General features: G+C 38.9%; 3 protein-coding genes across 3 annotated transcripts in view; all 3 read left to right on the top strand.

The window, feature by feature from the left end:
- Positions 1–456: 456 nt before the first annotated feature.
- LOC107551843 (ribonuclease 3-like) lies at positions 457–2109 on the top strand. Its single transcript, XM_016233595.1, has 2 exons — positions 457–622; positions 1366–2109. The coding sequence occupies exon 2, from the start codon at positions 1366–1368 to the stop codon at positions 2107–2109; it is 744 nt and encodes a 247-aa protein (XP_016089081.1). The 5' UTR covers positions 457–622.
- A 1651-nt stretch (positions 2110–3760) lies between these two features.
- LOC107551844 (ribonuclease 3-like) lies at positions 3761–5413 on the top strand. The gene is made up of 2 exons (XM_016233596.1): positions 3761–3926; positions 4670–5413. The coding sequence occupies exon 2, from the start codon at positions 4670–4672 to the stop codon at positions 5411–5413; it is 744 nt and encodes a 247-aa protein (XP_016089082.1). The 5' UTR covers positions 3761–3926.
- Positions 5414–5667: 254 nt separating this feature from the next.
- LOC107551828 (ribonuclease 3) overlaps positions 5668–15308 on the top strand; it is a 28922-nt gene continuing 19281 nt past the window's right edge. The window contains exons 1-3 of the mRNA XM_016233579.1: positions 5668–5692; positions 5929–6089; positions 7053–7133. Of these exons, the coding sequence (XP_016089065.1) occupies positions 5668–5692; positions 5929–6089; positions 7053–7133 (267 nt within the window). The remainder of the gene's footprint in view (positions 5693–5928; positions 6090–7052; positions 7134–15308) is intronic.

Raw genomic sequence — 15308 nt, 5'->3', positions numbered from 1 at the left:
CTTTTTTTTTAATGCTCTAAACAATGCAATGACATGGAAAAAATACTATTTTTTTTCCTAAAATGTTTTGCCGGGTCTTAAGAGGTTAAGTCCTGAGAACATGATCATCATGTTTCATGTCAGCTCTAGGGCTATTATCGTTAAAGGAAAAAAAAAGAAGAGAACGCATAGGCTATTATGGATAGAGGACTCATATTTAAGCTGGAAGCAATGGTTTGAAGTTAAAAATGTCTTAATAATGAATTTTATTACAAATAAAGTTTAATGAGTTTGATGTACACATAGAAAAATTGTTGACAAAGTAAACATTTACTAGAATCAGGTAAGTGTTGAACTTTTGCATGGCCTCTCCACACTCTCCACACTCCAGCTCAGTTGGTGGCAGTGATGCATCGACAGAACAAGAAGTCTATTTCAGCGAGGTATCATTTCTCGCGTTCTCATTGGGTACATGCAGCTTCATTCTGATTGGCTGCAGTGCAGCACACACCGCGTCGTGAACGAGCTAAAGCGCTGCATCATAAACTGAGCATTTTGTTTGATCGCAGTAAACATAAAACACAATAAACAGCATCACTGGTTTATTTCTTTAGCTTCCAAGCGTTAGCAAAGCCTTCTAAAGGTAAGTTGTATTCTTCAGGAATAAAATGTTTGACTTTATAATTAAAGTCTTGTTCGGTTTGATGCTGAAACTGTGTATATCAATTTTAGAGTGTTTTTTCGTGTTAAAACGCCATGTGAAAATACAAGATGCATTTGAGAGGGATGAAACACTGATCATTCAAATCAGGTTTTGAGACGACTAAAAGATTTGGCTCGGCAAAAGACCTTTATAACGAAGCAGGCTTGCTAGGCCAGTGGTTTAGATTTTTGTATGCCATGTCAAAATTTTCACTGACTAACGTTACACCACAAAATAACCATGTCTTGTGTAAATCGCGGCTTCCAAGTCATTAGAAACGCCGTTGTCTTTTGGCCTCATAATTACAAACTGCAACTATGAACTAAAGAAATGTTATTACTACTGTCTACATATAGTTAGAAACCGCTACTATGTCTAAAGAAATGTTATTATGCTATGTAATATATATATATATATTTAAAACACAGCAAAACTTGTTCTAAGCTAACAAATATAATGAGTATTATGTAACTAATAGTAAAATTACTGAGAATTTATTGAAAACCAGTAAACAGACGACAATAAAATAAATATTAGAATTCAGATGTGTTTCTTTAGTTCTGACTGTGTTGAAAGTGTTTCAGTCACATTGGTGTCTTTATATGATCCAAGTTGTACTACAACTTTATAAGAAGATCTCTGGCTCTATCCACGTCTTTCTCACATCCATGTCTTCTTTACAGATGTCTTTCAACGCTGGCCATGGATGCCCGAGGGGAAGACCAGCCGCTCCGCTCCCAATGTATCGTTCTGCTCCTCCACGGTATCACTATGACCCTTCGGCTGCTCCAGGTCCTATCTATAACCCTCAAGGCGGCAGTAACTACATGCCACCTCATCCTGATTTCATGCCATTCCATTTCCCAGCACCCTCACAGGGCTCTAATGCTCTGCCCCAATGCCCCGTACGCCCACCGGTCTTCCCAGAGCCGCCTCCTTTTCCTCCACCTGCTCCTCACAACTCAGACAGCTCCGCTCCAGTTCCGGTTCAGAGCTCTTACCCTTACATGATGCCCAACGTCACCCCTCCACCGCTTCCACCTGTGCCACCCTCAGTGCCACCTTCCATGCCCTACCCGCCATCATATCCCATGAGCTACCCTCCACAGCTACAGCTCCCTCCTCCACCGAGCTTCAACCCAGCATACGTGCAGCCCGGAGGTTCCTTCAAACCTGAACGCTCCCGCCCGCCTTTGCAATACAAGTCGGACACCTGTTCCCGCTCCCCAGAAAGACTTCGTCACTATGATGACGACCACCGGCACAGGGGCCACAGCTATGGAGGATATGGAGGCCGGCATAACCGAGAGTTTGGAGGAGACAAACGGGACAGAGGGTGCAGTTCAGAGCGCAGGAGGTCAGACAGCCCACGGTATAAAGCGGACTATGAGAGAGGGCGTGTACCGTCAAGACACCGCAGCAGGTAACACACTTTACTGCGCATATTCCTCTTTTTCTGTTATCAAAAAATGATAAGACCTCTTTTGGGACCAGGCTATCATAAGCCATCTTAACATTTTCAAAGTGGCATCTGACACAGCATTTATACCTCAAAAACGCTGCAGCGAAGTGTCACAAATGCTGTTTTTTCTTTCCTAAAAACTCTAAATAACATTAGCACTTGTTCACACTGCTGCACTTGAGCACTCTAAATGTAAATCATTTGAATACAAACTAATATTAATGTTAAAATTACTACAGTTTTGACCAAAATGCTACTTCAATAATGTAATTCACTTTTAACCCCTAATATTTTTTTTCCATTGTGCAAGTGGTGACAATTAAATGTGTTGCTCTTGGACAGTTGTCACTCACAGATCCAGTTTTTAAGAAAAGCTTTACCATGCAACACAACAAATGTATCTGCCCTGATGACTTTCTGTTACGAAACAGGACGTTGATTTCATACACGTCCTCATATGAGGACACCGGGAGTAAAAGCGTGTGTATTACACATTTTGGGAGACACAACAAATGAATAGGGAAAGAAATTATATTTCAATATTCCTATGAAATATTATATATTATTATGAAAATCTTGTCAATTATTACTCCCATTATTATACTACTTTTTCATTACATGTTGCCCCAAAAACACATTAATATGCAAATTAGATTTAGTTTATGGATACATTATATATAATGAGAAAAGCTGTTTATGGCCATTTTACACACATTTTGCATAAAGACAAATGGTATATCAAATCATTCTGTTATAGCATAGTTGAGAATTATCTTTATACAAAGTTTGGTAAAAAAAAAAATCCTGAAAACTAAAAATGTATTGGTGATTTAAAAAAAAAAAAATCAATTGTTTTTGCCCATGCATGTTCATTCATGTCTTTTATTTATTTATTTTAAATGAGTCCCGATGTCCTCTTCCAAGGACGTAGCATAACTTATGAATGAAATATCTTTTTTAAAACTTTTTTTTAATGCTCTAAACAATGCAATGACATGGAAAAAATACTATTTTTTTTCCTAAAATGTTTTGCCGGGTCTTATCAATTGTTTTTGCCCATGCATGTTCATTCATGTCTTTTATTTATTTATTTTAAATGAGTCCCGATGTCCTCTTCCAAGGACGTAGCATAACTTATGAATGAAATATCTTTTTTAAAACTTTTTTTTTAATGCTCTAAACAATGCAATGACATGGAAAAAATACTATTTTTTTTCCTAAAATGTTTTGCCGGGTCTTAAGAGGTTAAGTCCTGAGAACATGATCATCATGTTTCATGTCAGCTCTAGGGCTATTATCGTTAAAGGAAAAAAAAAGAAGAGAACGCATAGGCTATTATGGATAGAGGACTCATATTTAAGCTGGAAGCAATGGTTTGAAGTTAAAAATGTCTTAATAATGAATTTTATTACAAATAAAGTTTAATGAGTTTGATGTACACATAGAAAAATTGTTGACAAAGTAAACATTTACTAGAATCAGGTAAGTGTTGAACTTTTGCATGGCCTCTCCACACTCTCCACACTCCAGCTCAGTTGGTGGCAGTGATGCATCGACAGAACAAGAAGTCTATTTCAGCGAGGTATCATTTCTCGCGTTCTCATTGGGTACATGCAGCTTCATTCTGATTGGCTGCAGTGCAGCACACACCGCGTCGTGAACGAGCTAAAGCGCTGCATCATAAACTGAGCATTTTGTTTGATCGCAGTAAACATAAAACACAATAAACAGCATCACTGGTTTATTTCTTTAGCTTCCAAGCGTTAGCAAAGCCTTCTAAAGGTAAGTTGTATTCTTCAGGAATAAAATGTTTGACTTTATAATTAAAGTCTTGTTCGGTTTGATGCTGAAACTGTGTATATCAATTTTAGAGTGTTTTTTCGTGTTAAAACGCCATGTGAAAATACAAGATGCATTTGAGAGGGATGAAACACTGATCATTCAAATCAGGTTTTGAGACGACTAAAAGATTTGGCTCGGCAAAAGACCTTTATAACGAAGCAGGCTTGCTAGGCCAGTGGTTTAGATTTTTGTATGCCATGTCAAAATTTTCACTGACTAACGTTACACCACAAAATAACCATGTCTTGTGTAAATCGCGGCTTCCAAGTCATTAGAAACGCCGTTGTCTTTTGGCCTCATAATTACAAACTGCAACTATGAACTAAAGAAATGTTATTACTACTGTCTACATATAGTTAGAAACCGCTACTATGTCTAAAGAAATGTTATTATGCTATGTAATATATATATATATATTTAAAACACAGCAAAACTTGTTCTAAGCTAACAAATATAATGAGTATTATGTAACTAATAGTAAAATTACTGAGAATTTATTGAAAACCAGTAAACAGACGACAATAAAATAAATATTAGAATTCAGATGTGTTTCTTTAGTTCTGACTGTGTTGAAAGTGTTTCAGTCACATTGGTGTCTTTATATGATCCAAGTTGTACTACAACTTTATAAGAAGATCTCTGGCTCTATCCACGTCTTTCTCACATCCATGTCTTCTTTACAGATGTCTTTCAACGCTGGCCATGGATGCCCGAGGGGAAGACCAGCCGCTCCGCTCCCAATGTATCGTTCTGCTCCTCCACGGTATCACTATGACCCTTCGGCTGCTCCAGGTCCTATCTATAACCCTCAAGGCGGCAGTAACTACATGCCACCTCATCCTGATTTCATGCCATTCCATTTCCCAGCACCCTCACAGGGCTCTAATGCTCTGCCCCAATGCCCCGTACGCCCACCGGTCTTCCCAGAGCCGCCTCCTTTTCCTCCACCTGCTCCTCACAACTCAGACAGCTCCGCTCCAGTTCCGGTTCAGAGCTCTTACCCTTACATGATGCCCAACGTCACCCCTCCACCGCTTCCACCTGTGCCACCCTCAGTGCCACCTTCCATGCCCTACCCGCCATCATATCCCATGAGCTACCCTCCACAGCTACAGCTCCCTCCTCCACCGAGCTTCAACCCAGCATACGTGCAGCCCGGAGGTTCCTTCAAACCTGAACGCTCCCGCCCGCCTTTGCAATACAAGTCGGACACCTGTTCCCGCTCCCCAGAAAGACTTCGTCACTATGATGACGACCACCGGCACAGGGGCCACAGCTATGGAGGATATGGAGGCCGGCATAACCGAGAGTTTGGAGGAGACAAACGGGACAGAGGGTGCAGTTCAGAGCGCAGGAGGTCAGACAGCCCACGGTATAAAGCGGACTATGAGAGAGGGCGTGTACCGTCAAGACACCGCAGCAGGTAACACACTTTACTGCGCATATTCCTCTTTTTCTGTTATCAAAAAATGATAAAATTTTTAAATGTAACCATTTAATGCCAAATATTTGTTACCTGTCTGTGGGCCAGACGGTTTAGAGGACGAGAACTAACATGCTCATGTTAGTTCTGTGTAGAAATGAAAATGAAATAAATCACTCTTTGTTTGCAATGATGAATAAATAAAAAATCAATACATTTTTAAGGCAGTCCGTAACGTCTTGCAATTACATACTCTAGATGCATGTATACTGTTTCTCTAATGGTATTTTAGTGTTTTGTGGAGGTGGGCAATATTGTAGAAGTGAAGGGGTAAAGACATGTCAAGGTGGTTTATTTAATTAGCAGTTTTGTGTTTACGTTCAGAGTGTGGAAAATTGCTGTTCCTTTTGATTTTGTTTTCATTTCAGAGCATAAGAATAAGCAAATACACAAACAGTGTTAGCTATGTCACTCAGCCCTAACTCTAAAAGAAAGATGAATTTGTTGTGTGTTGTGCAGATGTGAGCTCCAGCGAATCAGAATGTGATTCTGATGGAGGCGGTAGCAGCTGCTCCAGCAGCTCTGACTCTGAGGTGTTTGATGTCATTGCTGAGATCAAGAGAAAGAAAGCTCATCCTGACCGCCTCCATGAGGAGCTGTGGTACAATGACCCTGGACAGGTGCGCTTCACCATTTTGCTGAGAAATTATGGTGGTTTTGCTCAAAAAGCCATTTTAAGCTAGCGATACATAAAAATAAGTAGACCCTATAGGCAAAAAACAAAACAAAAACACATCCATTTAAAATTTGTAATAACTAAACAAATTATATTATTATAAGACTGTTGTAGATTGTTTCTTGCATTGCTGTGGCACAGACAAATAATGTGGACAATAATGTTAAAATGCCAGTGGTAGTAAAGGGATAGATCACCCAAAAATGAAAATTCTGTCATCATATACTCATCCTCATGTCATTCGAAACTCATAAGACTTTGATTAGTCTTCAGAACTCAAATTTAGAGATTGTTTTTAGAGGTTTCTGTCCCTTGAGTGAAAGTTCAGGTAACCAAAACTTAAATATCCAAGTGGGTTATATAAGCATTGTAAAACAAATCCAAATGAATTGCCTTCTATGGAACACTTCACTGAGTGGTTTAATTAAGTCTTGTGACAAGATACAATTGCTTTCTATGATGAAAAGGTTTAATATAGACTTTTACTTGCATCTGTTCATCATATAATGTGATTTTTATCTTTTTATAAGACTTGGATTTAAGTTTTATGTTTGGAATGTGAAGGTAAGTAAGTGATGACAGATTTTTCTTGTTTTTTCCTATATCTATTTTTTTAGGTGAACTGTCACGTAAACCAAATGTGTTATTCATGTAGCTAGCTATAAACGTCAACAGTTTATCTAACTTTTAACTGACTTGTTCGGCAACGTTCTCTTCCAGCAGTAGTACTTATCTATGTCACATCCAGTAATGTTTTTTCAGAACTGATTCAAAGTGGGAAAAAGAGTTCCTAAAATTAACCATTAGTTCTGAAATGATGACATTTTGCTTAAGTGTTAACTGTTTGATTTGTGTGTATTTTCTCGCTTAAACTAAAGTTACAGTTATTCTTGTGTTTAAAACTCAGATGAACGATGGACCGTTATGCAAGTGCAGTGCCAAAGCCAGGCGAACTGGAATCCGACACAGTATTTATCCTGGTGAACAGGTATGCGTGCATTCATTCAATCACTTCATCTGTTTTAGATCCATATTTAGGGCCCAAGCCACTAAGGCGCAGGGCCCTATTGATCCCCTAAGGATTATTAGGGCCCAAGCCACTAAGGCGCAGGGCCCTATTGATCCCCTAAGGATTATTAGGGCCCAAGCCACTAAGGCGCAGGGACCTATTGATCCCCTAAGGATTATTTTCATTTTTTCGATTATCCGGGGCTTTTTAGGGGCCTTAACATACTCAAAAACTGAAAATTGGCGCACACGTTGAAATCTGCGGCCATTAGCATGCCGCAGAAGCTGGGACCCGAGCGTGGCACAGGGGCTCTACGGCGCCCCCTGGAACACAATCAGAAAACTTGATGTATATCTCACACATACTTGCACATATTCATATGAAACTCTGTACACATATAGATCTCATTGAGACGAACAACTTTTGATATATTTGTCATAGGTTTTTTACCCGATTGCCACCAAACTCTGTGAACATGATCTCAAGACATTGGGGATGCTAAATTGCGAAGGGATTTTTTGCGATGAAGTTATGATGAGAAATGAGAAACAGGAAGTGTCTAATAACTTCCACATACATTGTCTGATTTTGATTAAACATCACTGGTTTGTTCGTTGTATGATGCCAATCTCGTAGATGTGACTATTATGAGTCAAAGTTATAGCGCCACCAACTGGCAGCAGGAAGTGTGCCATTTTCAAAATGCTTTGAGTTCAGTATCTTATTTTTACTCTATTTGCTTCAAACTTCATCAGAGTAATGTCAAAACACGGCAGATGTAAACCTCTGGAGAGATTATTGAGATCTTAAATACTGTTGCCATGGCAATGTGTCAAACTTCAACATTTGTTTCCTGTGTTGTTTAGGCAGATAACATGCTTAGAATTTCATGAAACTCAACACACACATCAGCGTTAATGATAATTAGACACTAGCAAAAGCTCATAAATGGGCGTGGAGGAGGCGCTCTATAGCGCCACCTTTTGTCAAAAGTTGGGAGTTTAGTTTTAGCTACAGGCACCAATCTAGGTACATATAATGTTCTCATCAAGCCGGACAACTTTATAATTAACACTCATCAGCTACGACCAACAGGAAGTCAGCTATTTTGCTTTGAATGTGGATTTTTGGAAAAATCAGGCAGTTTCAATTTAAAGTTCACATCTAGCCAAGTACAGTTCAAATCCCCGGATGTGTTCTTGCTCCGCCCCTTTTATCAAGGATGCATCCAGAGGTAACTTGTAGGCAGCCAGGTATCCCAGAATGCATTTTGCACCAATCAGCCAGCGTTAATGGTGGAGGGGAAAACCAGCTTAATTTTCAAAATATTAATGTTATTGTGTCATGAAATGCAGTTCTAAGAGTATTTCAGGTGAGAATGTAGTTGTTTAAACCTCAAATCTTTGGTTTATTTATAAAAATATCGCCTATTTGAAAATTTGCTTCACCGATTTCGGAGACGTGATATCCACGCGATCAGCGGGCGCTCAGTGCTCATTTTTCCCGACAAGAGCAGCCTATCCTCGGCTAGTCCTTCTGACACTTGCCGCTGCCGCTAGTGATGGCGAAACGAAGCCTCATGAAGCATTGAAGCTTTTCAGCCAAGTGGTTCACAAAAGGGTTCATTTCTCGAGGCTTCATTTGCTCACAATACCACCTGGTGGCCAAAGAGTGTAAAACAAGCAGATACATTACAGATGACCTGATGTGGTCTGTGATGCACTGTATTTTGTGTCAGTTAAGGCTTAGAAATCCACATAGACTAATCGGTTTATGAATATAATGTGTATTTTCTAGTGGTATATAATGATTGTATAACATAATATAACATAACTGTGTAATAAACGTATTGGCTTGAAATAATAGGCAGGAGGGCCAATATTATTAGTCTAAAACTGAGTTTAACAGGGCAGAGGACCATGAATTTACAAGATTCTAACCGCTTCCTTAACCAGTCTGGCCAAGCGAGGCTTCGGACGTCATCAATGACGTCATTGCTCTAAAGCGATACAAGCCTCGATATGCGCTTCACTGAAAGCTGCCGGGATTTCTCGACACACGCTCCGAAGCCTTAGCACAGAACGTAACATCACTAGCTGGCTCTGATGTCTCTGTAGTGGTTAAACATGAGGTCAAATTAATTTTGGGTAGCCAGTAGCCTATATCTAACAGGTAATCTTTGGTCTCATTAATCTATTATTTCTTGCAGGTAATTTTGTTTTGGCTGAGCACAAAGTTATGTTTCATAAATTATTTATTTATTAATCGTAATACAGCGCTGACTTTGTTGCATACATTTGACTGAATTGTTTGCTTTTGTCTTTATTTCCTATTACATAAGTCTCTTATACTTTATACTTATACTTTTATAATGGCTATTATTGTCCATTAAAACTGACGTTTAACAAAAAAGGCAGAGTTGTGCTTGTCATATTTCATTTTGTGATGAATACAGTGAAGATAATCTGAGTATATGTGCACATATTACCTAAACCACATATTAATGTTTTATATTTTTAAAATGAAAACGAAAAGAGGGTTGTGTTTTATATTTTGAAGAAAACGAAAAGGCAGTGGTGTTTGATATCATTTCATTTTATTGTAATGCATGAACCACATTTTTGAGGGTATTAATATTTTAAATGAAACCGAAAAGAGGCAATGCTGTTTGATATAATATTTTGTTTCACTGTAATGTATGTACGTTCCTACATTTTTGCAAATAATAATACGTTTAAATGAAAACAAAAAGAGGCAGTGGTGTTTGATATCATATTTCTTCATATTGTAAATGCATACAGTGTAGATAACCGGATTAGCCAAGGCGAGCTGACTGACGTTATCAAGTACGCTGCTGTTCCATTTGCAGAATTACCGGACTTGTGTCCCCCTGTCCTCGGGAGTTCGCACTCCCGAGTCGAACTTGCTAAGTCCGAACTACCGAGGACGCAAGTCTGAACTTTGCTTACTTGGTATTGAGAAACGGCCTTTGTCTACATGATGCCAAGATACTGAAGATACTAAATTGCGAACGGATTTTGAATATCTTGAATGGTGTTCAGTTGGGATACAAATTTCCTTTTCCCACTTTTCTTTAATATACTCCGTAGAATGGCCTTTAATATCTTGAATGCAGGTATATAAACCAGATATTAATCATTTTTCACAAGTATTTGTATTATACACTTTAATGAACATATTTATCAAAGGGGAATAATCATTTGTTACTCTTCTGATTTTCATATCATAATAGTGTCTAACTTGTAAAAACCTATAAAAATCCTGTTTCTCCAGACCAAATTTGATCATTTAAATTCTGAAATTTATTAGGGCCCAAGCCACTAAGGCGCAGGGCCCTATTGATCCCCTAAGGATTATTAGGGCCCAAGCCACTAAGGCGCAGGGACCTATTGATCCCCTAAGGATTATTTTCATTTTTTCGATTATCCGGGGCTTTTTAGGGGCCTTAACATACTCAAAAACTGAAAATTGGCGCACACGTTGAAATCTGCGGCCATTAGCATGCCGCAGAAGCTGGGACCCGAGCGTGGCACAGGGGCTCTACGGCGCCCCCTGGAACACAATCAGAAAACTTGATGTATATCTCACACATACTTGCACATATTCATATGAAACTCTGTACACATATAGATCTCATTGAGACGAACAACTTTTGATATATTTGTCATAGGTTTTTTACCCGATTGCCACCAAACTCTGTGAACATGATCTCAAGACATTGGGGATGCTAAATTGCGAAGGGATTTTTTGCGATGAAGTTATGATGAGAAATGAGAAACAGGAAGTGTCTAATAACTTCCACATACATTGTCTGATTTTGATTAAACATCACTGGTTTGTTCGTTGTATGATGCCAATCTCGTAGATGTGACTATTATGAGTCAAAGTTATAGCGCCACCAACTGGCAGCAGGAAGTGTGCCATTTTCAAAATGCTTTGAGTTCAGTATCTTATTTTTACTCTATTTGCTTCAAACTTCATCAGAGTAATGTCAAAACACGGCAGATGTAAACCTCTGGAGAGATTATTGAGATCTTAAATACTGTTGCCATGGCAATGTGTCAAACTTCAACATTTGTTTCCTGTGTTGTTTAGGCAGATAACATGCTTAGAATTTCATGAAACTCAACACACACATCAGCGTTAATGATAATTAGACACTAGCAAAAGCTCATAAATGGGCGTGGAGGAGGCGCTCTATAGCGCCACCTTTTGTCAAAAGTTGGGAGTTTAGTTTTAGCTACAGGCACCAATCTAGGTACATATAATGTTCTCATCAAGCCGGACAACTTTATAATTAACACTCATCAGCTACGACCAACAGGAAGTCAGCTATTTTGCTTTGAATGTGGATTTTTGGAAAAATCAGGCAGTTTCAATTTAAAGTTCACATCTAGCCAAGTACAGTTCAAATCCCCGGATGTGTTCTTGCTCCGCCCCTTTTATCAAGGATGCATCCAGAGGTAACTTGTAGGCAGCCAGGTATCCCAGAATGCATTTTGCACCAATCAGCCAGCGTTAATGGTGGAGGGGAAAACCAGCTTAATTTTCAAAATATTAATGTTATTGTGTCATGAAATGCAGTTCTAAGAGTATTTCAGGTGAGAATGTAGTTGTTTAAACCTCAAATCTTTGGTTTATTTATAAAAATATCGCCTATTTGAAAATTTGCTTCACCGATTTCGGAGACGTGATATCCACGCGATCAGCGGGCGCTCAGTGCTCATTTTTCCCGACAAGAGCAGCCTATCCTCGGCTAGTCCTTCTGACACTTGCCGCTGCCGCTAGTGATGGCGAAACGAAGCCTCATGAAGCATTGAAGCTTTTCAGCCAAGTGGTTCACAAAAGGGTTCATTTCTCGAGGCTTCATTTGCTCACAATACCACCTGGTGGCCAAAGAGTGTAAAACAAGCAGATACATTACAGATGACCTGATGTGGTCTGTGATGCACTGTATTTTGTGTCAGTTAAGGCTTAGAAATCCACATAGACTAATCGGTTTATGAATATAATGTGTATTTTCTAGTGGTATATAATGATTGTATAACATAATATAACATAACTGTGTAATAAACGTATTGGCTTGAAATAATAGGCAGGAGGGCCAATATTATTAGTCTAAAACTGAGTTTAACAGGGCAGAGGACCATGAATTTACAAGATTCTAACCGCTTCCTTAACCAGTCTGGCCAAGCGAGGCTTCGGACGTCATCAATGACGTCATTGCTCTAAAGCGATACAAGCCTCGATATGCGCTTCACTGAAAGCTGCCGGGATTTCTCGACACACGCTCCGAAGCCTTAGCACAGAACGTAACATCACTAGCTGGCTCTGATGTCTCTGTAGTGGTTAAACATGAGGTCAAATTAATTTTGGGTAGCCAGTAGCCTATATCTAACAGGTAATCTTTGGTCTCATTAATCTATTATTTCTTGCAGGTAATTTTGTTTTGGCTGAGCACAAAGTTATGTTTCATAAATTATTTATTTATTAATCGTAATACAGCGCTGACTTTGTTGCATACATTTGACTGAATTGTTTGCTTTTGTCTTTATTTCCTATTACATAAGTCTCTTATACTTTATACTTATACTTTTATAATGGCTATTATTGTCCATTAAAACTGACGTTTAACAAAAAAGGCAGAGTTGTGCTTGTCATATTTCATTTTGTGATGAATACAGTGAAGATAATCTGAGTATATGTGCACATATTACCTAAACCACATATTAATGTTTTATATTTTTAAAATGAAAACGAAAAGAGGGTTGTGTTTTATATTTTGAAGAAAACGAAAAGGCAGTGGTGTTTGATATCATTTCATTTTATTGTAATGCATGAACCACATTTTTGAGGGTATTAATATTTTAAATGAAACCGAAAAGAGGCAATGCTGTTTGATATAATATTTTGTTTCACTGTAATGTATGTACGTTCCTACATTTTTGCAAATAATAATACGTTTAAATGAAAACAAAAAGAGGCAGTGGTGTTTGATATCATATTTCTTCATATTGTAAATGCATACAGTGTAGATAACCGGATTAGCCAAGGCGAGCTGACTGACGTTATCAAGTACGCTGCTGTTCCATTTGCAGAATTACCGGACTTGTGTCCCCCTGTCCTCGGGAGTTCGCACTCCCGAGTCGAACTTGCTAAGTCCGAACTACCGAGGACGCAAGTCTGAACTTTGCTTACTTGGTATTGAGAAACGGCCTTTGTCTACATGATGCCAAGATACTGAAGATACTAAATTGCGAACGGATTTTGAATATCTTGAATGGTGTTCAGTTGGGATACAAATTTCCTTTTCCCACTTTTCTTTAATATACTCCGTAGAATGGCCTTTAATATCTTGAATGCAGGTATATAAACCAGATATTAATCATTTTTCACAAGTATTTGTATTATACACTTTAATGAACATATTTATCAAAGGGGAATAATCATTTGTTACTCTTCTGATTTTCATATCATAATAGTGTCTAACTTGTAAAAACCTATAAAAATCCTGTTTCTCCAGACCAAATTTGATCATTTAAATTCTGAAATTCCTGAATTTCTACCTTTGATATAATAGAACAGTAAGCAGTGTGTTTCACAGTCTTGATGGTTTGGATGAACCCTTTCATTGCTTTATCCCTTCAAACCAGACTGCCAGCGGGTTACTGTAAATGCATGTGACCGCTGTGCACCGTTCTCCTGATGCCACCAGGGTGGCGTTTGCGCTGATGGCTTGGGCCCGCCATCGCTGCTTGCAGCTATATTTAGATTTGTATTTGCTTATACACCGTTATATGCAAACATTTGAAATTTAAAAGTGTCTGGAATTTGGAATTGAGACAACTAGTGGAAAACGATTTATTCTGTAAAATATAAAAAGCACAAACAGAAGGAGAGAAGCTTTGGAAGCCTGTGTTGAGTTTTAAAAATCAGGAATTTTCTGGGATGATACAGTTTATTAAACCCTTAATAAGTATCGAAATTTTTGCATGAATGGGCTAAATGATTGCAAGTCTCTGATGGGCCTATATAGTGAGGTGTTGATAGTAAATATTCGCACATGTGGTGCTCCAGTTGAACTCAAACTCTACATTGACAAGTGTTTTGTGAGCCAAGTGCTGCATTAGGGGACATTCACACAGGACACCAGATTTGGAGCAATGGAAGTAAATCTGGGAATCTCAGTATGCATTTTTTCAAAGATTAACTCAATTTAACTGGTCAACAATCACTGAATAGAATGGACCAAGATGTCGGTCATTAGGGGTCTGTGTAGGATGTTTTTTTTCTGGATTTTAGTTCCCCAGAATTCAAAGTTCTCCCACCTGCTCTGCCCTGAGCCATCTTGTACCTAATCACCAAGAAGACATCTAGAGCTTTTTTGCATCAACAAAGGACCAGGACCAGTCTGACACAACACAACATTTGCTGTTCTTTAGATGGGAGATGTGAGGACCAGGGACTCTGAAGTGGGTTTGTCTGACTGGACTGGTGATGAAAGGAGTCTAGATTACAGTATGATTCAACTGCGGGTAATTGAGCCTTTAAGGAGTGGATAGCGTGGTGCAATAGCGCAGGTGCCAAAGAAAGATAGTGGACTGTGGGTTTGAGTCAGGGGTGTCAAATTCAGTTCCTGGAGGGCCACTGTCTTGCAAAGTTTAGCTTCAACTCTAAATAAACAAACCTGAACCAGCTAATCAAGGTCTTTATGATTACTAGAAACTTCCAGGCAGGGGTTTTAGTCTGGTTGGAACTACACACTGCAGGACAGTGGCACTCCACTGTTTGACACATCTAAGCTTAACTTTAGGGGTGGACGGTTCGTGGAATTTTATATCCTCGATGCAGTATTTTCAAATTACAGGTAAAATATACCTTAAGATACGCTTCACAGATCTATTTGAGACCAGCACATTTTTAGGGCCAGAGTTGAACCAATGTGCCTGGGACTAGCACCGGACCCACATCAGAAAACTGTTAAAAGTGGACACTGTTCTCTTTTTGTTCTCCCACTTAAACCAAAAAGAGAGTGAGGTTAATAGGCTGCTATAAGAGGTTTATACGTATTTTTTTTAGCCAAGCTGTTGCGCCTACTGAAAATGCATTCACGGTGTGAATGGACCACTCATC

This window comes from Sinocyclocheilus grahami, unplaced genomic scaffold (assembly GCF_001515645.1).
Source record: "Sinocyclocheilus grahami isolate Dianchi unplaced genomic scaffold, SAMN03320097.WGS_v1.1 scaffold435.1, whole genome shotgun sequence".
Classification (NCBI taxonomy): Eukaryota; Metazoa; Chordata; class Actinopteri; order Cypriniformes; family Cyprinidae; genus Sinocyclocheilus; species Sinocyclocheilus grahami.
Note: the sequence above shows the minus strand (reverse complement) of the source record. Positions and strands in the feature narration are given on the sequence as shown.